This window comes from Salmo salar, chromosome 21 (assembly GCF_965601325.2).
Source record: "Salmo salar chromosome 21, fSalSal1, whole genome shotgun sequence".
Taxonomy (NCBI): Eukaryota; Metazoa; Chordata; class Actinopteri; order Salmoniformes; family Salmonidae; genus Salmo; species Salmo salar.
In genome coordinates this window covers 31647491-31674119 of record NC_138311.1, presented here as the reverse complement: position 1 = coordinate 31674119, position 26629 = coordinate 31647491, and the positions used below count along the sequence as shown (strand labels likewise).

At 42.2% G+C, this 26629-nt stretch overlaps 1 protein-coding gene across 2 annotated transcripts in view; it reads right to left on the bottom strand.

The window, feature by feature from the left end:
* Positions 1-19506, bottom strand: part of LOC106582068 (exportin-4) — a 43594-nt gene extending 24088 nt beyond the window's left edge. For both annotated transcript variants that reach the window (XM_082967099.1, XM_082967100.1), the window contains exons 1-7: positions 19400-19506; positions 18169-18274; positions 14649-14790; positions 14383-14521; positions 11178-11294; positions 10879-11031; positions 1932-2045 (exon numbers count right to left, since the gene is read on the bottom strand). In XM_082967099.1, coding sequence (XP_082823225.1) covers positions 1932-2045; positions 10879-11031; positions 11178-11294; positions 14383-14521; positions 14649-14790; positions 18169-18274; positions 19400-19465 — 837 coding nt within the window. In that variant the 5' untranslated portion in view covers positions 19466-19506. The remainder of the gene's footprint in view (positions 1-1931; positions 2046-10878; positions 11032-11177; positions 11295-14382; positions 14522-14648; positions 14791-18168; positions 18275-19399) is intronic.
* Between the last annotated feature and the right edge of the window lie 7123 nt (positions 19507-26629).

Below are 26629 nucleotides of genomic sequence, written 5' to 3'. Positions count from 1 at the left end.
AAGCCAAAACCAACGCAAACCACAAACAAAAACAGTCGTAGACCCAAATTGCAGCTGGTGGGGAAAATGTTAACTTAGAGCTCATTCCGCTAGGTGTCAAAAAAACAGAGGGGATGGATACAATGTATTTTGAGGGTGGCGTCATTCCCATCGCCGATATATCCTCCCCGGCCTAGACCAATGTCTCAGAGTGGAACTGAGAACGCAATTCATTCAAATTACCTCTAACATTTGTTATTTCTTTCAGATCTGTTAGTCACTGAACTGAAGCTTCAACTTTGCAATGTAAAGGACCTAGGTGATTCTATGTACCTGGAGGGAGACCTCTTTCGCTATATTCTGCCCCTCTTCAACCCTCCTAGACCACTTCGCTTCCAGAGTAGGGTCATTTAAAGGGAGATTGACACCTACACAGGGGGGAGATGGACCCCCTCAGGGTCCTTAAGGTATGCGAGGCGGGGGGTGTTAACGGGGCCCCCTAATCTAGGGCCCTATAAAATCTGTCTTATTTTCCCCCAAAATTCTGTTTTCTCCTGGGTTTCCATTTCTACCTGTTTTTACCTCAAAATCATACGTTTCAAATAGAAAAACAACAGAATTGGATGTTCTAAATCCACAACAATGCTTAAACCACATAAGGAGACCACTTTTTAGGTCTGGGGAAAAACAGAAGACATTAGATTTTTTGGGTGTAGTTACCCTTTAATGCAAGTGGGCACCAGCCAGATACCGTTGTTTGGTTAGCTATGTTTCTGTAGCGCTCATGTGATTACAGAATCATGATACAATTTTGCCAGGTAGGCATAGGCTACTGTGTAGTTAACATTTATTTGAGAAGGTTTTTGGGAAAGCCTTTCCATCTACCAGAAGGTTATCATTAGCATCACAGACGCGCACGCGCACACATTCTTGTGTCGTTCCAGAATGTTGCAGGAAAATACAAATCATTGATGCATTTTGTTCATGTCTTATGATTCAAAAAATAAAATGGTTGAATTCCATTTGTCTGGATTCTGTGATCCTGTCCGCAACGCCAATTTTATAGGGCCCTAATAACCCCAGGGTTAGCGTGTAATCCTGCCATCACTCTGTTTGAACTCTGACCCTGGCGGCACGTGTCTGGACGGCCCCCTCCATGGGCCTTCACCCTCACAGCTGAGGATTGAGGAGCAGCAGCTGAGCACCCACCAAAACACACACACACACACACACACACACACACACACACACACACACACACACGACAAACAGTTGCACTACAGCAGTCTTACAATAACAAACACCCCATCTACCACAAATACCACAGAGGGAGGTAAGAGACACTAGCCCTGTTAGACCAATATGCTGGTCAGTGGTCAGACAATACAATAGATCTTCTGGTCTCAAACCACTCCATGAAACGAGAGGGGGTTACACATTTAGAACTTTGCAGAGAAGCTGGACAAAAAAAGGCCATAATACAAAAGATATCTTCCTCTATGGGGCCTCTCAACCTCAGTCATCCAACAACATATCTCATGTCAATTGTAGAAATTGAGAGATGCAGAATAGAGAGAAGCATCCAGTTGGGGATATTGCCTGGAGGAGAAGGGAGCAGTATTTGGCAGAGAGAGCCTGGATGCTGAGGGAGAGTTGACTGATTTGTTCCACACTCAGACACAAACACTTTATAAAAACAAGTTTCACTACCATATCTACACGTCACCTCGGAAAAATACTACTACACTGCAATAAAGATAATTTTTAATACATGCCTCACTATAAAATATGTCATATGTTTCACATGCCTCATAGAATACACAGTTCAAACCCTCCCTCTCCTAATCTGTGGTAAGAACTACAAGAGAAGACAAATGGTCAAAGAACAGTCAGCAGGACACAAGGATATTCTAGCTACAGAGAGACGAAAAGGAGAGAAAGGTAAGACTCACGGTGAAGAAGAGGTCCATGACGCGGGTGTCAAGCAGGGCTTCTCTCCAGGTCTCTGTGGGCTTCAGCATCACGTTCTGGGTGGACTCGAACATGGCGATGTAGTGGCGCCCCAGTGACCCCCAGGTTAAGGCCAACAACATAAGGAACGCTGACTCTCTCACACGGAGTCTCTGTCACTGGAGCCCTCTCTGTCAGTCACAATAGAATCTGGTCCCTCACCCTCTCTTTCTCCTCTCTGAGGTCTGAGTGCAGTGGAAACTTGTGGTTACTAACTCACTAGTTCTCGTTCATCAAGTCTGCCACGCTCTCCCTCCCCGACCCTCTCTCTCACACTCAAGGCTGTCTCTCTCTTTCCTTCACTCTGTCTTTTTCTCTCCCCGTCTGTGCTGAGGCCCAGTGAGGAAACTCCCACAGGAAAGCCAGTCACTGGCACGACCAAGCATTCCACTGGGCAGGACCAACAGTCACTCCCAAACACACCCTACACAATCGTGCTACCGAGACAGGTGCGTTTCTGTGCCCCTCACCCCACAGCAGCCTTGCCTTTTTGGCCATTTAAACAGCCCTGGTCCACCAGAATGCTAAGTGAACACACCGAGAGAGAACGTGTGAGAAGCCTCTTGGGAAGAGTGTTGGAAACAGGGGTATTAACTAGAGCCCAACCACCAGTGTTCATATGTGTGAGAGATTTACCTTACTGACAACCATGTATGTATCAATCAAATAAAAATGTGATTTTGGGGTATATACTCAAGCAATTTGGAATGGATCTTAGATAGAATAATGGATACTCTTCACTTTACGTAGTGTAAAGTAAAGAAGGTCATGTGTCTGTATGAGCATGAATGTACATGCTTGTGGATGGATGGATGGATGGATGTGCTCAGTCAGGTGACTTTTTCCACATATCACCCGTCTCTAATCATCACTGTCCAACCTTCCAGCACCCTCCAGAATAAGCAACAGTACTGTTACCTCGCCTACAGAGACAAAGGAAGGGGAGACGTAGAGACAGAGACCTCCTGCTGGGCTCTAAACCCTGCTGCACTAAAACGGGTCTGGATGACAGGTCAAACATCCAGCAACACTTTTAGAGCGTTGTTTTAGTATCAAACATTTACAGTTGTCCATCAACTGTCTCAATTTACAGTTATCTGTCAACAGCGTTGCAACTCATATGACAACTGTGCCATCTGTAGAAATTAGATGACTGTTTAAGTATCTTAACACTATTGGTGTAAACACACTGTGTTGAGTAGTACTTGAAGTCTATATAGAAGTGCGTTTACTTATAGTGAAAGCCTATATTGAACTCATCTAGGTATTTTCTGTCCAGATGACTTGAGGCCATTGTATTTAGATACTGTACATCGACAGTGGACGTGTTAAGAGTGCAAAGCTATGTTAAGGAGTGATAGGGTTTAAGTGATACATCCTCCACTAAGTCTTGCTTGCAGCCTTGCCATGTGAAATAACACTGGAGGAACGCCCATCACCCCCACCCTCTTCTGCCCTACTGCTCTCCCCAATAGGGTTGGCCCGATAAATGACTAAATCGAATATCGTGATATTTGACATTGACGATATACATCGTGAAGAGCAAGATGATTTATTGTGAGGTGCAAGAATATACTCTATTTGACTTTACAAATCAAAAATGGGCAGTTTTATAATTTAAGACTATATCAATATGTTGAAAATAAAGCCTAAATCAAGAGTTCTCAAACGTTTTCGGGACGGGGACACCTTTTTGTGATAGCAAATTCATCAGGTACCCTCTCATAAATCGGGAGGGAGATCAAAATAGCATACAAGGAATTTACTAGGACTTCGGCAGTGCATGACGGTACGAACCAAGTCTAGAGGACCTGGGAAGGAACATTTTAATTCCACATATTGAATGCGTTTTGATGTTGCAGTTTTAAAGCTAATATCCTACAATTCTACAAATATTTCCACAAGGCAGAGAAAACGTCGCAGTTTTATAGATTAAATTAGTGCATTTATGTCAAACAAATAAAAATAAGTATTCCATGTGGCTGCGGTCCGGATTTTCTGGAACCCGAATTTCCGCAGCTATTGATAGATATTTCTGCGCATGTACAGGAATAAAAAATAAAGTGTAGCTGTTGCCCCCTCCGTAGTTTATACTCCGTGTTCCCACCGCGTCGCTGCCTCTTCATTGACATGGGAGGGGGAAACTTAATGTTGTACACTAAAGACACGATCGACATGTTCGAACTATGCATTCATGCCTCAAGCGCGACTTCATGTTATTTTTTCATGTTGTACACTACACAAAAGACATGATCGACATGTTCATACAAACTGTTGTAAGAGTATATTTAGGCAAGCAAAACACAAGCAACAGATACAGGCAGTCAACAAAGCAATTACTTTCTCATCATTACAAACATTGGCTAGTTCTTTTTTCATCAACTATCGCTACGATATGGCAGCATGAGGAATAAATCGGGTGCCGGGCGATGCAAAACAAAGTTGCCCATTGTCAGACTGATTCCCGGTCCGGATACACAGCTAGGTAGCCTACTCGTGTGTTACTTGCATGATCTTAAGGTGGTTAAAACGCAGAAAGTTTTTTGCCCCAATGCAAAACTCAAGGAGTTGCATTCCTTTCAGTAACCCTGGCTAGTGGCTACGACATGGCAGCAACTATAAAGATTAGCCTACATTATCACACAAAACATTGATTGTTTTTACTCCAATGCAATGTGTGCACCCAGCTTGTAGTTTTGATGTCTTCACTATTATTCCACAATGTAAAAAATAGTAAAAATAAAGAAATCTTTGAATGAGTAGGTGTGTCCAAACTTTTGACTGGTACTGTGTGTGTGTTACATTTAAAGAAAACTGGCCACGGACTGCTTGCAGTACCTCTGCGGATCCCTAGCCGGTCCGTGGATCCCACTTTGAGAACCCCTGCTCTCTAAATGAATAGAAATGTGAAAAACAAAGATGTTTTATTGTCACATACACCGGATAGGTGCAGTGAAATGTGTTGTTTTACAGAGTCAGCCATAAACTAAGCTCTATTTTTTTCACTACACAATTTATGAGAATGTGACTATAATATTGGAAATAAGCACACAAACGTCCCAAAATGATTATATCGGATATCGCAATATTTGGAGTAGCATACGGTAGAAGTGGTCTCCCCAAATATTTCCCGATTCCCCCTCACCTGTGCATGAGTTGGGACAGCCGTCCCCAAGACAGCCTTACTCCCTGTTTGGTGTGTGTTTATGTCAAGGTCCCCAGTGGGTCAAGGCAAGGAGCAGGACATAGGGGTTGTGTCATCCACAGTAGCCATTCAGAGCACCTGACCAGCCTTGAGCTTGACACGTCTCCATCCCGACTCTGGGGTTAACATCAGCGTGGAGAGACACGCTGTCTTACTAACGCAGGGGCCACATGCTGGGCCCAGAGGGGGGAGTGTGGCGAAGACAGATGACACACATGCCACACGGTTGGTTTGTGAAGGATGGAGCCGCTGTGGTGTTTTAAAAAGAGTCTTTAAAAAGTAGACGGGGGGGGGGGGGCCTAACAGGCTACAGCTGCCAGGCATGCAATTAAGGAGTGGCCCCTTGATACACACACGGTCACGGACACACACACTCAAATTCAGACAGAGAGACATGTCTGATACACATGGACAGAAGGCCACACCGCTTTACCTTCCCAGAAGTCTCCATAAATCTGTTCTCCATTCAAACAAGCATCCAGACAGCACACACCAAGGTTTCCGTTAGGAAAATGTGGCGCCGGAAAAGTGACCGGGAAGATTTTAATTTATCGGACATTTGAGAAATGTATCGGTCATCCATATGCATTGCATGTCCACCCACGCACCCAGAGCCATCAATAAACAAGGGATGCTGGCCAAATGAGCCACAATTACAAAAACACAATTCCTTGAGTTTCCTTTAGCAGACAATCTTAGGCAAAGAGACTTACAGGAGCAATTAGGGTTAAGTGCCTTGATCAAGGGAACAGAGATTTTTCACCTAGTCAACTCAGGGATTCGAACCAGCAACCTTTTTTTTTTTACACAGCTACCTGTGTAAAACGTCATAGCCTACTGTTGTATAGGTTTTACTTTCTTAAAACAATAATTGTCCACATCACAGTTCAGTTGTCAGAGATTTGAGCACTAAATGCATCGGCATTGCATGCATAGGCGTGCATTGTACGATTTTAAATATATAAAAAGGAAGAGAAGCTTAGGCCTAGCCCCAGAGAAAGAGATATGCCGGTGGCATGCTACAACACAGACATTTCTTTACCCTTGTCAGATAGGCTACTGCGTCTGCAACACAGATATAGACGTACAGGAAGAAGCTAATTAATTTCATTTTCTATCCCAATATTTTTCTAAAGATAAGCATCATATTGTTAGATTATAGGAGTAACTCTGGTAGGCCTAAAAAAAATTCTTCCTCACCTCAAGTTCAACTGTTGGAGTCAGTAGGAGCGCCGTTGCCTGCAGTATAATAGGCTAATAGCCGATTCAAAACTTTTGTGAAGGTTTAAACCCGTTCGCCAGTGTTTTGTTTCATTCTGTTGAGCCATTTTCTTTGGCCAAATTAAGTTTCAACTGTAACGTTGTGTTTGCCACAATATACACTGAAGAAAAAGAAAATGCAACATATAACAATTTCAAAGATTTTACTGAGTTAATGTTCATATAAGGAAATCAGTCAATTGAAATGAATTCATTAGGCCCTAATCTATGGATTTCACATGACCGGGAATACAGATATGCATCTGTTAGTCAAAGATACCTTAAAAAAAAAGGTATGACCACCATTTGCCTTCACAGGAGATTGTGGTCTGTGGAAATTCATCCCACTCCTCTTCAATGGCTGAGCGAAGTTGCTGGATAGTGGCGGGAATGGAATACGCTGTCGAACACATCGATCCATAGCATCCCAAACATGCTCAATGGGTGACATGACTGGTGAGTATGCAGGCCATGGAAGAACTGGGACATTTTCAGCTTCCAGGAATTGTGTACAGATACTTGCAACATGAACAGCGGATGAATGGCACGACAATGGGTCTCAGGATCTCGTCACGTTATCTCTGTGCATTCAAATTGCCATTGAAAAATGCAATTGTGTTCGTTGTCCGTAGCTTATGCCTGCACATACCATAACCCCACCACCACGGGGCACTCTGTTCACAATCTTGACATAGGAAAACTGCTCGCCCACACAACGCCATCTGCCAGGTACCGTTGAAACCAAGACTCATCTGCCAAGAGGACACTTTTACAGCGTGCCAGTGGCCATCAAAGGTGAGCATTTGCCCACTGAAGTTGGTTACGACGCCGAACTGCAGTCAGGTCAAGACCCTGGTGAGGACGACGAGTACGCAGATGTGCTTCCCTGAGACGGCTTCTGACTGTTTGTCCAGAAATTCTTTGGTTGTGCAAACCCAGTTTCATTAGCTGTCCAGGTGGCTGGTCTCAGACGATCCCACAGATGAAAAAGCCAGATGTGGAGGTCCTGGGCTGGCGTAGTTACACATGGTCTGCGGTTGTGAGGCTGGTTGGACGTACTGCCAAATTCTCTAAAATGACATTAGGTGGCTTATTGTAGAGAAATGACATTCAATTCTCTGGCAACAGCTCTGGTGGACATACCTGCAGTCAGCATGACAATTCCACACTCCCTCAAAACTTGACACCTCTGTGGCATTGTGTTGTCTGACAAAACGGCACATTTTAGCGTAGCCTTCTATTGTCCCCAGCACAAGGTGCACCTGTGTAGTGATCATGCCATTTAATCAGCTTCTTGATATGCCACACCTGTCAGGTGGATGAATTATCTTGGAAAATGATAAAATGCTCACCAACGGGGTTGTACACAAAGTAGTGAACAAAATGCGAGAGAAATAAGCTTTTTGTGCATATGGATAATTTCTGGGATCTTCCATTTCAGCTCATGATACATGGGACCAACACTTTACGTTTATATTTTTGTTCAGTTTAATAGCCTGCTCGTATTTTCCCTATAAACACAGGCTTGACTTACTTTTGATATTACCCTAACAAAGTTTAGAAACCTTTGTAAAGGTTTGGTGTGGTGTAGCTATTATTAAGCTTTAGCTACTGACAATTGAACTTGAGGTAAGGAACAATGTGAGGTGGACAATTATTGTTTTAGGAAAGTAAAAAACTATTGGTTATAAAGTTTTGCATATGCTACTGGCTGGCAGGTAGCCTAGCGGTGGGCCAGTAACTGAAAGGTTGTTGGTTTGAATCCCTGAAACGACTAGGTGAAAAATCTGTCAATGTGCCCTTGAGCAAATGCTACATATCAAAACACAAGGAATAGTGTTTATGTAATTTGTATTTGGATGTTTTTAGGACACATACATTTAGCTCATTTGGCCAATATCCCTCGTTTATCGCTAGCTGCGCCAGGTCGGAGGTTTCTTTCTCACTCTCTACTCACGGATATGAATGCATATGGGCTCCCGAGTGGCACAGCGGTCTAAGGCACTGCATCTCATTGCAAGAGGCATCACTACAGTCCCTGGTTCGAATCCAGGCTGTATCACATCCGGCATTGGGAGTCCCATAGGTCGGCGCACAATTGGCCGTCATCGTAGAATAGAATTTGTTCTTTACTGACTTGCCCAGTTAAAAAAATAATATATATAGATAGATAGATGTCTGGTAAATTTCTCAAATGTCTGGTAAATTAAAATCTTCCCGGTCACGTTGTACGGAGACATATTTTCCTAACAGAAACCCTGACACACACAAACAAACACAGACACACACAGGACCATGTCTGGCATTCCAGACAGACACTCAACAAGCTGTGGGGTTTAAAGAGGCTGGCGGCAATCCACCCCCTCGCCTGTCCCCCATTAAAGAGGCCTGGTTATCAGGCTGCTATCTGGTATGGGCACAGACACACAGGGCCTCTTTGAAAGTGATACATAACCCTGGTTTGCAGCGACGCCACCTCAGATCCCTTTAAACACAGAGGCGGGAGAGAGAGGCTGCAAGTCTGAGTAGGATTAACGCTCCAATGAGCTCAACAGGCCAATGACACACACGTGCACGCACCCACTCACACACACAGTCTTAGAACACACAAACACAGCCCAATGAAAGCAACAAATGAAAACATAAGTGGTACGACCATATGCCACACCCCAAACCTTTTACACTGTACCCAAGACAATCACATTTTCCTATGACTCACCTAAAATACAAGACCAATGTTTCTGATCAAACCAGTCTAGTGTTTCCTCTAGGATTTTTCAGCAGTGGTGGCAAAGTTAGGGTGGCCAATGGCGCGGTTTTAAAGGCCCCCCTTTCGGCCGCAGAGACAATATTTTACAGTTTTGAAGCTAGTTTCTGCAATTCTACACATTTTGCCATGGGGCTCCATTATCTTTTCTAAATACTTTATATCTGCTTTTAGTCATTTAAGTCTACACGGAAAACGTTTTACCATCCCTAAAATTACAGTGCATTCGGAAAGAATTCAGACCCCTTGACTTATTCTATATTTTGTTACGTTAAAGCCTTATTATAAAATGGATTAAAAAAAAATAAAAAAAACATTCCCTCAATCTACACACAATACCCCATAAAGCGAAAACAGGTTTAGACAAGGCACACACCAGTCTATATAAGGAACACCATGAGGTTCAAGGAATTGGCCATAGTGCTCAGAGATAGGATTGTGTCAAGGCACAGATCTGGGGAAGGGTAGCAAAACATTTCTGCAGCATTGAAGGTTCCCAAGAACATAGTGGCCTCCATCATTCTTAAATGGAAGTTTGGAAACTCCAAGACTCTTCCTAGAGCTGGCCACCCCAGCCAAACTGAGCAATTATGTTCACTCTGACAGAGCTCCAGAGTTCTACTGTGGAGAAGGGAGAACCTTCCAGAAGGACAACCATCTCTGCAGCACTCCACCAATCAGGCATTTATGGTAGAGTGGCCAGACAGAAGCAACTACTCAGTAAAGGAACATGACAGCCTGCTTGGAGTTTGCCAAAAGGCACCTAATGGACTCAGACCATGAGAAACATGATTCTCTAGTCTGATGAAACCAAGATTAAACTCTTTGGCCTGAATGCCAAGTGTCACATCTGGAGGAAACCTGGCACCATCCCTATGGTGAAGCATGGTGGTGGCAGCATCATGCTGTGGTGATGTTTTTCAGAGGCAGGGACTGAGAGACTAGTCAGGATCGAGGGAAAGAAGAACAGAGCAAAGTACAGAAAGAACCTTGATGAAAACCTGCCCCAGAGCGCTCAGGATCTCCGACTGGGGTGAAAGTTCACCTTCCAACAGGACAATGACCCTAAGCACACAGCCAAGACAATGCAGGAGTGACTTCGGAACAAGTCTCTGAATGTCCTTGAGTGGCCCAGCCAGAGCCCGAACTTGAACCTGATCGAACATCCCTGCAGACCTAAAAATATCTGTTCAACCTGACAGAGCTTGAGAGGATCTGCAGAGATGAATGGGAGAAACTCTCCAAATACAGGTGTGCCAAGCTTGTAGCGTCATACCCAAGAAGACTTGAGGCTGTAATCGCTGCCAAAGGTGCTTCAACAAAGTACTGAGTAAAGGGTCTAAATACTTAAGTAAATGTGATTTCATTTTTTATATACATTTGTAAAAATTTCAAACAATCTGTTTTTGCTTTGTCAGTATGGGGTATTGTGTGTAGATTGATGTGGGAAAAAAACTATTGAATCCATTTTAGAATAAGGCTGTAACATAAGAAAATTTGGAAATAGTCAAGGGGTCTGAATACTTTCTGAATGCACTGTATTTTCAAAAACAATATTTAATACAATTCTTCCATGACCCTAAGGGAATAAACTGCTACCCACCAGTGGGTCCTAACCCACCAATGGGGAAACACTACGGACGCAAGAAAGGATATGATTGGGCGGCAGGAAGTTCCAGCTAAGGACCTGATTGGCCAGGGCCAGGTATCTCTGGAACACAGAGGACATCTGAGCGTTGAGGTTCTCTCTGCGACTGAACTCCTGCAGCACCTCCATGGTCAATACGAAGATCTGACGCAGGTTGTCCTCCTGAACGTGAACACACATCAGAACAAAAACACACGCACAAAAGGTGTCAACACAAACTACTACCAAGCCAGAGAGAGCATAGCATTCAGTTAGAGAGGGACAGAGGAGAAAGGAGGAAAAAGGAGCAAGAGGAACGGAAGTCTGACCTGAAAGATGCGTTTGCAGCTGCCGTGGAACTCCATGTTGAGGCCGATATTACTGGTCTTACTGGAGCTGGAGAACTCACTGATGAGGGCCGTCAGGATGGAGCAGGCCAATGTCTGCTACAGGGGCACACACACAGGTCTGAGGTCACACACACACAGTCTGATGTCATATGTCACATTGAGGGTAGCTGACAGAGGACAGCAGCCGGCTTACTAAAGAGGACAGATCTAAATAGACCCAAGCCATGAAGCCCTCCCTGGCCTCCTGAAGAATGACTGCCATCTAGTGGAGACAGTTATACTACTGGGAGAGCTAATATCAAGTTCGTGAGACCAGAAATCTCAAAGGAACAGTGGGTACCGCATGGGCATTTAACTCCTGTTTTGGGGACCTGCGTGGTTCTGGTATCGGCTCCGACCAACATTTTAGCTTATAAATCAACCTGTGTGAAGCAGAATGTGAAATCTGACATCACTTTAAGCTGGGATGTCCCTCCAACCATTTCATTCGCTCTTCTGACTGTCCAACTCCTGGCTGAACCCTACGTAACAGCCCCTAACAACATATGCCTGGAATCCTTACATCATAATGCAGCAGAACGGAGTGGTTTCATCGCTGTGGCACATTCAGAGATATTTTAGATTACTAGCTATAAATCATTCATAGATTTTAAACAAAAACAGTCATAGATGGACAAGATTAATATAAGATGAAAGGCGAGTTCCTAACAAGTTCAGGAAGACACGCTAGAGGTCTGTGAGACATTCACAGAAATGGAGGCAGACATTTTGATCAAGAAAGACCTTAAGAAAATATGCACATTTTTTAACACTAAACATACAAATATGTATTTTACAGTTATAAGGATGGTGAAATCTTATAGTTAGTTGTTTTATAATTTGATTATAGTATTTTTTAGAAAGCATATGATTAATTTCAAGCCTTATTCATACAGCTGTGTTGAATAGTAAATACAGTTCGGAAAGTACTCAGACCCCTTGACTTTCCCACATTTTGTTAAGTAACAGCCTAATTCTAAAATGGATCAAATAAAATCCTCAATCTACACACAACAACCCATAATGACAAAGTGAAAAAAGGTTAAGACATTCAAAATAAAAAAACAAATACCTTATTTACTTAAGTATTCAGAGCCTTTGCTATGAGATTCGAAACGGAGCTCAGGTGCATCCTGTTTCCATTGATCATCCTTGAGATGTTTCTACAACTTGGAGTCCACCTGTGGTCAATTCAATTGATTGGACATGATTTGAAAATGCACATACCTGTCTATATAAGGTCCCACAGTTGACAGTGCCTGTCAGAGCAAAAACCAAGCCATGAGGTTGAAGGAATTGTCTGTAGAGACCTGAGACAGGATTGTGCCGAGGCACAGATCTGTGGAAAAGTACCAAAAAACATCTGCAGCATTGAAGGTCCCCAAGAACACAGTGGCCTCCATCATTCTTAAATAGAAGAAGTTTGGAAACACCAAGACTCTTCCTAGAGCTGCCCACCTTGCCAAGCAATTGTGGGAGAAGGGTCATGGTCAGGGAGGTGAACAATAAACTGATGGTCAATCTGACAGAGCTCCAGAATTCCTCTGTGGAGATAGGAGAACCTTCCAGAAGGACAACCATCTCTGCAGCACTCCACCAATCAGGCTTTTATGGTAGTGCGGCCAGGAGGAAGCCACTCCTCAGTAAAAGGAACATGACAGGCCGTTTGGAGTTTGCCAAAAGCCACCTAAAGACTCTCAGACCATGAGAAACAAGATTCTCTGGTCTGATGAAACCAAGACTGAAGTATTTTGCCTGAATACCAAGCGTCACGTCTGGAGGAAACCTGGCACCATCCCTATGGTGAAGCATGGTGGTGGCAGCATCATGCTATGGGGAAGTTTTTCAGCGGCAGGGACTGGGAGACCAGTCAGGACCGAGGGAAAGAAGAACAGAGCAAAGTATAGAAAGAACATTGATGAAAACCTGCCCCAGAGCGCTCAGGATCTCCGACTGGGGTGAAAGTTCACCTTCCAACAAGACAATGACCCTAAGCACACAGCCAAGCAAAGACAATGCAGGAGTGACTTCAGAACAAGTCTCTGAATGTCCTTGAGTGGCCCAGCCAGAGCCCGGACTTGAACCTGATCGAATATCCCTGGAGAGACCTGAAAATAGCTGTGCAGCAACGCTCCCCATCCAACCTGACGGCTTGAGAGGATCTGTAGAGAAGAATGAAAGAAACTCCCCAAATACAGGTGTGCCAAGCTTGCAGCGTCATACCCAAGAAGACTCATTGCTGTAATCGCTGCCAAAGGTGCTTCAACATAGTACTGAGTAAAGAGTCTGAATACTTATGTAAATGTATTATTTCAGTTGTTTTATTTTTAATAAATAAATCTAAAAACCTGTTTTTGCTTTGTCATTATGGGGCATTGTGTGTAGATTGAGGAGCAAAAAAAAACTACGGAATCAACTGTAGAATAAGGCTGTAATGTAGCAAAATGTGGAAAAAGTCAAGGTGTAAATACTTTCCGAAGGCACTGTACATCATAAAATATTTGTACTGTGTACTTGAGCTTGTGTCCTCAAAAGTGACTACTCCTCAGCAATGTATAGCTATTTTTACCAGAAAGGTGAGATTTTAACCTTTTTTTTGAGTATGCAGCATTACTAGTTATTGTTTATGGCCCTCTCGTGATAAATAATTACTTTTGGGGATAATGTAGATTACATACATTTTCAATTACATTTAGTTACATTTAACTGGTTTTAAAGCCAGAAGCAGAGTGAACATCTATCACTATGGGATTTGAGGGAGTGGACTTGTGGAGCTCTTTTCCCATATCACTAACGAGTGTACTCCTTTCACGTCTTTGATAATTATGACATTCTGATGTTGTTTCCATTAATTGATCTTTTGCCCAATCACATCGGATCTTTTCACATCAGATCTTTTTGACTTGTTGATCTGAAAAAAGATCAGAATTGGGCTTCGGAGTCAAGTAGGCTGCGTTTACCTAGGAAGCACAAATCTTTTGACCAATAAGATCAGCTCTGAAAAATATATTACATGAAAAGATAGGAGTGATTAAAATAACATTTAGTGAGAAAAATATGAGAATTGGGCTGCCTGTGTAAACACTGCCTTATACACGTGTCTCGTGTCTGTGATAAATGTAAGAATTAGACCGGTGTTTCTTACCACTGTGGGGTTGCCGCTGCTGATGAGCTGGCTGACTTCGTGGAAGATACCTTTACAGTTAATGGATTTGTCCAGAGAGCCTCTCTTCACTATGACCGCTACAGCCAGCAGGATCTGCTCCCGGACATACTTCTGTAGACTGGGGGGGGGGGGGGGGGGGGGGGGGGAGGAGAGACATATTTTTAAACTGCATTACAGGCCTGCATGAAGTGAGATTGATAGATCCTTGAGAATCTAATTCATGCTGCCGCTACACACACGCCTACTTGGGTCTCTGTAAAACGTAGGTGAGGAGGAATGTCCGGAGTGACTCGATGCTGGCCTTCTCCAGCAGGATCCACTCCCGTACCACTGCCTCCATGACGGCCGTGGCTGCCTGGAACAGCACATAGTCCACCTTACTGGTCTCTGTGGAGGGTGACAGATGCACATTAATCACAGAGTAGCGTTAAGATTTCCCTTCACTGGAACTAAGGGGCCTAGCCCAAACCCAGAACATTATTCCTCCTCCACCAAACTTTACAGTTGGCACTATGCTTTGGGGCAGGTAGCGTTCTCCTGGCATCCACCACACTCAGATTTGTCTGTCGGACTTGCCAGATGGGGAAACATGATTCATCACTCCAGAGAACGCATTTCCCCTGCTCCAGAGTCCATTGGCGGAGAGCTTTACACCACTCCAGTCCAGTCGACGCTCGGCATTGCACATGGCGATCTGACGCTTGTGTGCGTCTGTCCGATTACGGAAACCCATTTCAGGAAGCTCCCGACGAACAGTTATTGTGCTAACAATGCTTCCAGAGACAGTTTGAAACTCGGTAGTGAGTGTTACGAGGACAGGCAATTTTTACTCGCTACGCTCTTCAGCACTTGGCGTCCCGTTTTGTGAGCTTGTGTGGCCTACCACTTTGCGGCTGAGACGTTGTTACTCCTAGATATCTCCACCTCACAATAACAGCACTTACAGGGCATACATTTTACGAACTGACTTGTTGGAAAGGTGGCATCCTATGACAAGGCCACATTGAAAGTCACCGGGCTCTTCAGTAAGGCCATTCTACTGCCAATGTTTGTCTATGGAAATTGCATGGCTGTGTGCTCGATTTTATACACCTGTCAGCAATGGGTGTGGCTGAAATAGCTGAATCCACATACTTTTGAGTATATATAGTGTATTTCCATCAATTAATAGGCTAAAAAGCATTATTTCGCAATGGGATTTTTTTCTTCTCCCAGACAATTGGTCGGCGCCAATTTGAATTCAATTGGCTTCTCTCTCAGTTATTTTAAAATCGGCCAAACGCTGGCTAAAGGAAAAACTGTTATGGGCACACCTGCACACACACAGTATCATATATCACCCTCACAAACGTTTACAGATGCACAATTGAGAGTAGAGGTCGACCAATTATTACTTTTCAACGCCGATACCGATTATTGGAGGACCCAAAAAAGCTGATACCGATTAATTGGTCGATTTTATTTATATTGTCATTAATGACAATTACAACAATACTGAATGAACAATGAACACTTATTTTAACTTAATATAATTCATCAATAAAATCATTTTAGTCTCAAATAAATAATGAAACATGTTCAACTTGGTTTAAATAATGCAAAAACAAAGTGTTGGAGAAGAGAGTAAAAGTGCAATACGTGCCATGTAAAAAAGCTAACGTTTAAGTTCCTTGCTCAGAACATATGAAAGCTGGTGGTTCCTTTTAACGTGAGTCTTCAATATTCCCAGGTAAGAAGTTTTAGGTTATAGAGAGAAATAGTCCTATAATAACTGCACCATTTGTATTTCATATACCTTTGACTATTGGATGTTCTAATAGGTACTTTAGTATTGCCAGCCTAATCTCGGGAGTTGACAGGCTTGAAGTCAAACAGCAGAAGAGCTGCTGGCAAACGCAGTAAAGTGCTGTTTGAATGAATGCTTACGAGACTGCTGCTGCCTACCACCGCTCAGTCAGAGTGCTCTATCAAATCATAGACTTATTATTATTATTAACACAGAAATACGAGCCTTAGGTCATTAATATGGTCAAATCCGGAAACTATCATTTAGAAAACAAAATGTTTATTCTTTCAGTGAAATACAGAACCGTTCCATATTTTTTCTAACGGGTGGCATCCCTAAGTCAAAATATTCCTGTTACATTGTACAACCTTCAATGTTATGTCATAATTATGTAAAATTCGGGCAAATTAGTTGAGCCAGGCGGCCCAAACTGTTGCATATACCCTGACTCTGCATGCAATGAACGCAAGAGAAGTGACACAATTTCCCTAGTTTAATATTGCCTGCTAAAATTAATTTCTTTTAACAAAATATGCAGGTTTAAAAAAAAGTATACTTCTGCGTATTGATTTTAAGAAACGCATTGATTTTTATGGTTAGGTACAATCGTGCAACGATTGTGCTTTTTTCGCAAATGCGCTTTTATTAAATCATCTCCCGTTTGGCGAAGTTGGCTGTCTTTGTTAGGAAGAAATAGTCTTCACACAGTTCGCAACGAGCCAGGCGGCCCAAACTGCTGCATATACCCTGACTCTGTTGCACAGAACGCAAGAGAAGTGACACAATTTCCCTAGTTAAAAGAAATTCATGTTAGCAGGCAATATTAACTAAATATGCTGGTTTAAAAATATATACTTGTGTATTAATTTTAAGAAAGGTGTTGTTTATGGTTAGGTACACATTGGTGCAACGACAGTGCTGTTATCGCGAATGCGCTTGTTAAATAACCCGTTTGGCGAAGTAGGCTGTGATTCAATGATAAATTAACAGGCACCGCATCGATTATATGCAACGCAGGACAAGCTAGATAAACTAGTAATATCATCAACCATGTGTAGTTAACTAGTGATTATGTTAAGATTGATTGTTTTTATAAGACAAGTTTAATGCTAGCTAGCACCTTACCTTGGCTCCTTGCTGCACTCGCATAACAGGTAGTCAGCCTGCCATGCAGTCTCCTCGTGGAGTGCAATGTAATCAGCCATAATCGGTGTCCAAAAATGCTGATTACCGATTGTTATGAAAACTTGAAATCTGCCCTAATTAACCGGCCATTCCGATTAATCGGTCAACCTCTAATTGAGAGCATCCTGTCGGGCTGTATCACCGCCTGGTACGGCAACTGCACCGCCCTCAACCGCAAGGTTCTCCAGAGGGTGGTGCGGTCTGCACAACGCATCACCAGGGGCAAAACTACCTGCCCTCCAGGAGACCTACAGCACCCGATGTCACAGGAAGGCCAAAAAGATCTTAGGACAACAACCTCTGAGAGACTGAAAAACAGCTTCTATCTCAAGGCCTTCAGACTGTTAAAAAGCCATCACTAACACAGAGAGGCTGCTTCCTACATACAGATAAAATCATAAGCCACTTTAATAAATGGATCACTAGTCACTTAAAAAAATGCCACTTTAATAATGTTTACATATCTTACATTACTCATCTCATATGTATATACTGTATTTTATACCATCTATTGCATCTTGCCTACGCCGCTCGGCCATCGCTCATCCATATATGTACATATTCTTATTCCATCCCTTTACATTTGTGTGTATTAGGTAGTTGTTGTGAATTTGTTAGATTACTTGTTAGATATTACTGCACTGTCGGAACGAGAAGAACAAGCATTTCGCTACACTCACATTAACTAACCATGTGTATGTGACCAATAACATTTGATTTGATTTAGGCCTAACACACACAAACAAACATTATTGAGGAGCGTTTTGAAGCTTTTTTGTTAGAGGGACACTTACCTAATATGTGCTTGCAGACAGCGAAGGGTGATTTGGACTTCCGGAAGGAGAGGAATACGTGTTCTGCGTGCTGCCTCTGTTCTGTATTGACCATGGACGGCGGTGCCTAAACACACACACACCATTTGTGTACAGTCAATTACACCATATCTCAACTAAGTCACACACACACACACACACACACACACACACACACACCTTAAAAGACCCCCAAAATATACACAACTAAACACATACATACGCGGTAAGCCAAGGAGTGTGGCTAGAATCGGGTTCGGCAGGAAAATCACAATCCAGGTCTAATTGCAGTAAAATAAGCTCTCTGATTCACGTCACGGTGGCCAGGAATGAGGCGAGAAAGACCATTTTATCTCTCCTGACCACAGACACGACAGGGGCTTCCTTCCCATGCCCACCCCTTCCCCTGAACATACACGCGTCACACACATTTAGAAACTATTGGACCAGAATCTGTTAACTAGCTAACCTCTTATTCAACACAGTTACATAATTATGTGGCTAAAACAATAGCAAGGATAGAATAAACTCGAAGATGAAGAATGTTATTCGAAGTAACTGGCACGAGCTCCCCAGAGTACTTCAATCACCAAGCATGGTGCTTAATCAAGTGTGTGATCGATAACCTTTAGCCAACTACTGTACTAGCAAGCCAACCCTTCCTGATGGTTAAGCTAATTGTTTCCAATATATGACTTTTCCTTTACTAAAAGCTGTGCTTTGTGATATATTCAGGGAATTGAGACAGTGCCCTCCTTGACTGTTGCATAACGTTGGTGACAAATAGACGGTAAAGTCAGTAGCTAGCTAGCTAACGTTAGGTGGAACATGGTGAATCAACAGCGTGTCTAACGACGCGGGCTGCAATGGGGATGTTCACCGAACTGTCTAGTGTGGAAGAAATACAACTTGAGTATTGAATCAAACTAACTAGCTAAACAAGTGTGTGGTTCCCTGTAAACATGAGTGTTCTACTAGTGAAGTTTTTAGGAAACATCGTCACAACAGACACTGTCACACATAGCTAGCGGCTTCTGGGGATGATGGCTATGCTAGATTTTTGCAGGATGGAGACAGCACTGCGCCACGCATCAGTATCCTTCTCCGATAAATAACTGTGCCCGCTAAATCGCTCGCCGTCACATAACTCTCAATAAAACCAAGAACCAAACACATACCAAAAAACTTTAAAAAAATAGATTATTTTTCTCACCATTAAAACTTTGGCAGCGCTTTCCAGCTGTGAAATCACTTCTGGTGCACCAACCGCCGCCATCATTGTCTCTCTTCAATGACGCGCCATGCGCTGAATTGTGGGATTAGAGGTACTCTGGGCCAATTTGATAGTGGAGACTTCTACAGGGAGTTTCAGTACAGCGCGTGGCTCTATGGAGGATATGTAATTAAAAAAAAACAGCAATAAAATATTGAACATAAGGTCTTAATTTTTACAAGCCAAGACGCTTGCAAACGTCATATGTTGTGATACCTTAATTCTTATAAATGATTCCTACCACCAGGAGAGCGCACCAAGAAAGTCACAAAATCATTTGAATCCTTTTGTCAACATGGCTTATTGAAAGATTTGCACTCAAGTGGGCCTTTCTTGAAAGTTTTTTTTTACAATATTGATAAAGGTGGTCATTATTACTACTAAAATAAACCCCCATTATGCCTATTTATTAAGAATGTCTAAATGACATATTACCAGAGATCTATGATATTACCTTTACCTTATCATAACCCCCAGAGGACCTATTCTGTTCATAATGTTATGGTTGTCATAGCATAGGACACAAATTATACCTATTAAAAAAAGTGATGTTGCTCTCATGAAATGTAATTCCTTGCCCCACTAGCCTATCATAGAAAATATATTGTTTTACATGTGATTTTACAGCTTCAAATGATGATGTAAATGACTTTAAAGAGATATGTCAGTTATGAAAAAATATGCAGCCACATTTCTTAGAACTAGGTGACAGCTAAAGGCCTACCAGTTATGTCTAAATGGTGTGTGTGTCCTTCAAATCTGAGCCAACAACATCATCTGTTGTCATTTGATTTCATCTGTTGTATGTTGTACTTCTGATTGTTCTATCTCATTGTTTCCTTCTGTAAGATAAATATTTGACACTTCATGGTAGGGTTAACATGTTTATTTTTGAAAATGTCATCAATTCGTACATAATTATTGGTGACGTGATAACTTCCTGAATACATACAATGCCTGTGCTGTGTAGGATAGATTGTGTGCTGGACTTCCTCCACTGGTAAAACGTTGATCAGAATCTACATGTTCATCCATCTACCACACATAAACCTCTTTCAACCAAGATAAATAACCTGCAGAGATTTAAGTTGTAATCAACCCCCATTTCAATATTTGACTATATTGCTCATCTTACCATTGATTAAATGGAACCCATGTTTTAGTTCACGTGTGCATCAAAAAATATACTTCAACCTTTTTAACACCTTCAGAGAGGTAGCCCACACAGTGAAATGACAGACTTGAGAAAAATTACAATTTATGTCAAAACACCTTCTAAGTGTTCTCTGTGTGTCTTGCTGCATTTCAATAGAATACTGAATAAAAAGATGTTCAGGTCTATATTTGAACACCCTCGTCCTTATACTACTTTCTAAATAAATATTATGGTAAGATAAAAATGCATGTCACATTCTATGTCTCCATCTGATGGAAATGAACAGTTTAAATGGCATCTGAATTCATTAATGTTATGAAAATTATCTTGTATCAGTACCGTTGAAAATAGAGCAAAATAATATTGGGTACGGCCAGAATGCTGATATTGGTATAGCTCACTGTATACAATTTCAAACTCTCAGGGGACAATCATCTAATTATCCAAAGCAAAGCAACCCACAACTATCCACAATGGCCAAAACAACCACCCAAAACAACACTAGCTACCTAAAACAACACAACTACCCCCAAAATACCCCAAACTACCCCACAATGAACAATTACCCAACACAGCTACCTCAAACCTACCAAAAACAACCTTAACTACCCACAATGCCCAAAACAACCCCATAATTACCACCCAAAACAACACGACTACCCCCAAAATACCCAAAACTACCCCACAATGGCCAACTACCCAAAACAGCTACCAAAAACAACCCACAATGCCCAAAACAACCCTACAAACTAGTCTGGCTGACACCAAACTCGAAGTCTTGATGTTGTAGGCACAAAGTGTGGATAATGAAGGGGGATTTTTAACAGATTGGTTCTCCTATGTGTCTTTCTCACTAAAACACCCACATGGACAGCCACACACAGCCCCGAGCACCGCCCCCTACCAACACAACTGTTGGATTTTTAAATCCAAAGGACAGGTCAAACCCCCTGGGAAAAAAGAGAGAACCAAACAAAGCTCAAGCAACTTTTGTGTGAATATTGCTCCCTAGCTGTGTACCATGCGAGTCGTGTCAGCCAGGCTACTACAAAACCCCAAACTCTTCACTTTCACCTCTCTGGGATATGTGGCTAGCGTCCCACCTCGACAACAGCCAGTGAAATTGCAGGGCGCCAAATTCAAAACAACAGAAATCTCATAATTAAAATTCTTCAAACATACAAGTATTATACACCATTTTAAAGATACACTTCTTGTTAATCCAGTCACAGTGTCTGATTTCAAAAAGTCTTCACGGTGAAAGCACACCATACGATTATGTTAGGTTAGCGCCTAGTCACAAAAAAAAATACAGCCATTTTCCAGCCAAAGAGAGGAGTCACAAAAAGCAGAAATAGAGATAAAATGAATCACTAACCTTTGATGATCTTCATCAGATGGCACTCATAGGACTTCATGTTCCACAATACATGTATGTTTTGTTCGATAGAGTTCATATTTATATCCAAAAATCTCAGTTTACATTGGCGCGTTATGTTCAGTAATGTTTTGCCTCCAAAACATCCAGTGATTTTGCAGGGAGCCACATCAATTTACAGAAATACTCATCATAAACGTTGATATAAGTTACAAGTGTTTTACATAGAATTAAAGATAAACTTCTCCTTAATGCAACTGCTGTGTCAGATTTCAAAAAAGCTTTACGGCAAAAGCACACCATGCGATAATCTGAGTACAGCGCTCAACCACCAAAACAAGCCATACAGATACCCACCATGTTGTGGAGTCAACAAAAGTCAGAAATAGCATTATAAATATTCACTTACCTTTGATGATCTTCATCGGAATGCACTCCCAGGAATCCCAGTTCCACAATAAATGTTCGTTTTGTTTTGATAAAGTCCATATTTATGTCCAAATACCTCCTTTTTGTTTGTGCGTTCAATTCACTATTCCAAATGCACAAGGAGCAGGCACTAAGTCCAGATGAAAAGTAAAAAAAAGTTGCATTACAGTTCCTAGAAACATGTCAAACGATGTATAGAATCAATCTTTAGGATGTTTTTATCATAAATCTTCAATAATATTTCAACCGGACAATTCCTTTGTCTTTAGAAATGAAAGGGAATGCAGCTCGCTCTCACGGCTGTGCGCGTGACTTAGCTCATTGCATTCTGCCAGACCCCTGATTCCAACAGCTCTTATTCTCTCCCCCTTCACAGTAGAAGCCTGAAACAACATTCTAAAGACTGTTGACATCTAGTGGAAGCCTTAGGAAGTGCAATATGACCCCACAGACCCTGTATATGGGATAGGAAATCACTTGAAAAACTATAAGCCTCAGATTTCCCACTTCCTGGTTGGATTTTTTCTCAGGTTTTTGCCTGCCATATGAGTTCTGTTATACTCACAGATATCATTCAAACAGTTTTAGAAACTTCAGTGTTTTCTATCCAAATCTATTAATTATATGCATATTCTAGCTTTTGGGCCTGAGTAGCAGGCAGTTTACTCTGGGCACCTAATTCAACCAAGCTACTCAATACTGCCCCCAGATCCCAAAGAAGTGTTAAAGGTATGGGGTTAAGGTCTGACTACAATCTACTATGAATATTGTCCTCTTTTCTTTTGCACATATGGTCTGTTGATCTTGCTGATGTGTGTGGACCTGTCAGTTTCTGCAGGAACTGCAGAACTAGTCCTAGTTTCCCTATGTCCACAGCTAGTACAAACAGCACTCTGAACTATTTTGTTCATAGAAGCATTAAAATGCTTAACAAGCACTCAGCAGTTTAAAGAAGCCTGCGATTAAAAGAAGAGTCCTGTGGACATTGTGACATTGCACTGTATTAATCATGATCATGTATTTTGCAATAACTATTCTTTGCACAGTATTTATCATGTGCTATAACATATAAACCCATAGCTTCTGTTACAGTTGAAGGCGGAATTAACATACACCTTAGCCAAATACATTTAAACTCAGTTTTTCACAATTCATGACATTTAATCCTAGTAAAAAAATTCCCTGTTTTAGGTCATTTAGGATCACCACTTTATTTTAAGAATGTGAAATGTCAGAATAATAGAAGAGAGAATGATTTATTTCAGCTTTTATATCTTTCATCACATTCCCAGTGGGTCAGAAGTGTACATACAGTCAATTAGTATTTGGTAGCATTGCCTTCAAATTGTTTAACTTGGGTCAAATGTTTCGGCTAGCCTTCCACAAGCTTCCCACAATAAGTTGGCTGAATTTTGGCCCATTCCTCCTGACAGAGCTGGTGTAACTGAGTCAGGTTTGTAGACCTCCTTGCGCGCACACGCTTTTTCAGTTCTGCCCACACATTTTCGATAGGATTGAGGTCAGGGCTTAGTGATGGCCACTCCAATACCTTGACTTTGTTGTCCTTAAGCCATTTTGCCACAATTTTGGAAGTATGCTTGGGGTCATTGTCCATTTGGAAGACCCATTTGCGACCAAGCTTTAACTTCCTGACTGATTTCTTGAGATGTTGCTTCAATATATACACATAATTTTCCATCCACATGATGCCATCTATTTTGTGAAGTGCACCAGTCCCTCCTGTAGCAAAGCACCCCCACAACATGATGCTGCCACCCCCGTGCGTCACGGTTGGGATGGTGTTCTTCGGCTTGCAAGCGTCCCCGTTTCCTCCAAACAAATCAATGGTCATTATGGCCAAACAGTTCTATTTTTGTTTCATCAGACCAGAGGATATTTCTCCAAAAAGTACAATCTTTGTCCCCATGTGCAGTTGCAAACCGTAGTCTGGCTTGTTTATGGCGGTTTTGGAGCAGTGGCTTCTTCCTTGCTGAGAGGCCTTTCAGGTTATGTCGATATTGGACTCGTTTTACTGTGGATATACTTTAGTGCTCGTTTCCTCCAGCATCTTCACAAGGTCATTTACTGTTGTTCTGGGATTGATTTGTACCTTTCGCACCAAAGTACGTTCATCTCTAGGAAACAGAACGCGGCTCCTTCATGAGCGGTATGACGCCGCGTGAAGCCATGGTGTATATACTTGCGTACAATTGTTTGTACAGATGAACGTGGTACCTTCAGGCATTTGGGAATTGCTCCCAAGGATGAACCGCACTTGTGGAGGTCTTCAATTTATTTTCTGAGGTCTTGGCTGATTTCTTTAGATTTTCCCATGATGTCAAGCAAAGAGGCACTGAGTGTGACGGTAGGCCTTGAAATACATCCACAGGTACACCTCCAATTGACTCAAATGATGTCAATTAGCCTATCAGAAGCTTCTAAAGCCATGACATAATTTTCTGGAATTTTCCAAGCTGTTTAAAGGCACAGTCAACTTAGTGTATGTAAACTTCTGACCCACTGGAATTGTGATACAGTGAATTATAAGTTAAATAATCTGTCTGGAAACAATTGTTGGAAAAATTACTTGTGTCATGCATAAAGTCGATGTCCTAACTGACTTGCCAAAATTATAGTTTGTTAACAAGAAATTTGTGGAGTGGTTGAAAAACGAGTTAATGACTCCAACCTAAGTGTATGTAAACTTCCGACTTCAACTCTATATACAGTGCATTCAGAAAGTATGCAGACCCCTTCACTTTCTCCACATTGTTGTATTACAGCCTTATTGTAAAATGGATTAAATAGTCCAACCCCCTCAATCTACACACAATACCCCATAATGACAAAGAAAAACAGGTTTATTAAAAATAAACTGAAATATCACATTTACATAAGTATTCAGACCCTTACTCAGTACTTTGTTGAAGCACTTAAGGTAGCGATTACAGCCTCGAGTCTTCTTGGGTATGAAGCTACAAGCTTGGCACACCTGTATTTGGGGAGTTTCTCCCATTCTTCTCTGAAGATGCTCTCAAGCTCTGTCAGATTCAATGGGGAGCGTTGCTGCACAACTATTTTCATGACTCTCCAGAGATGTTAGATCGGATTCAAGTTCGGGCTCTGGCTGGGCCACTCAAGGACATTCAGAGACTTGTCCTGAAGTCACTCGTGCATTGTCTTGGCTGTGTGCTTAGGGTCATTGCCCTGTTGGAAGGTAAAGCTTCGCCCCAGTCCGAGGTCATGAGCGCTCTGGAGCAGGTTTTCATCAAGGATCTCTCTGTACTTTGCTCTGTTCATCTTTCCCTCGATCCTGACTAGTCCCCCAGCCCCTGCCGCTGAAAAACATCCCCACAGCATGATGCTGCCACCACCATGCTTCACCGTAGGGATGGTGCCAGGTTTCCTCCAGACGTGACGCTTGGCATTCAGGGCAAATACTTCAACTTGGTTTCATCAGACCAGAGAATCTTGTTTCTTATGATCTGAGAGTCTTTAGGTGCCTTTTGGTAAACTCCAAGCGGGCTGTCGTATGCCTTTTACTGAGTAGTGGCTTCTGAGCTCTGTCAGTTACCATTGGATTATTGGTTACCTCCCTGACCAAGGCCCTTCTCCCCCGATTGCTCAGTTTGGCGGGGCAGCTAGATCTAGGAAGAGTCTTGGTGGTTCCAAACTTCTTCCATTTAAGAATGGAGGCCACTGTTTTCTTGGGGACCTTCAATGCTGCAGAATGTTTTTTGGTACCCTTCCCAAGATCTGTGCCTCGACACAATCCTGTCTCGGAGCTCTACGGACAATTCCATCGAGCTCATGGCTTGGTTTTTGCTCTGACATGCAGTGTCAACTGTGGGACCTTATATAGACAGGTGTGTGCCTTTCCAAATCATGTCCAATCAATAGAATTTACCACAGGTGGACTCCAATCAAGTTGTAGAAACATCTCCAGTACAATCAATGGAAACAGGATGCATCTGAGCTCAATTTCGAGTCTCATAGCAAAAGGTCTCAATACTTCTGTTAAAGGTATAAAGGTATCATTTTTTTATATTTTGAATACATTTGCAAACATTTCTACAACCTGCTTTCACTTTGTCATCATGGGGTATTGTGTGACATTTTTAATGAATCCATTTTAGAATAAGGCTAACAAAATTTGGAAAAAGTGAAAGGGTCTGAATATTTTCCAAATGCACTGTAGCTCTCTGGT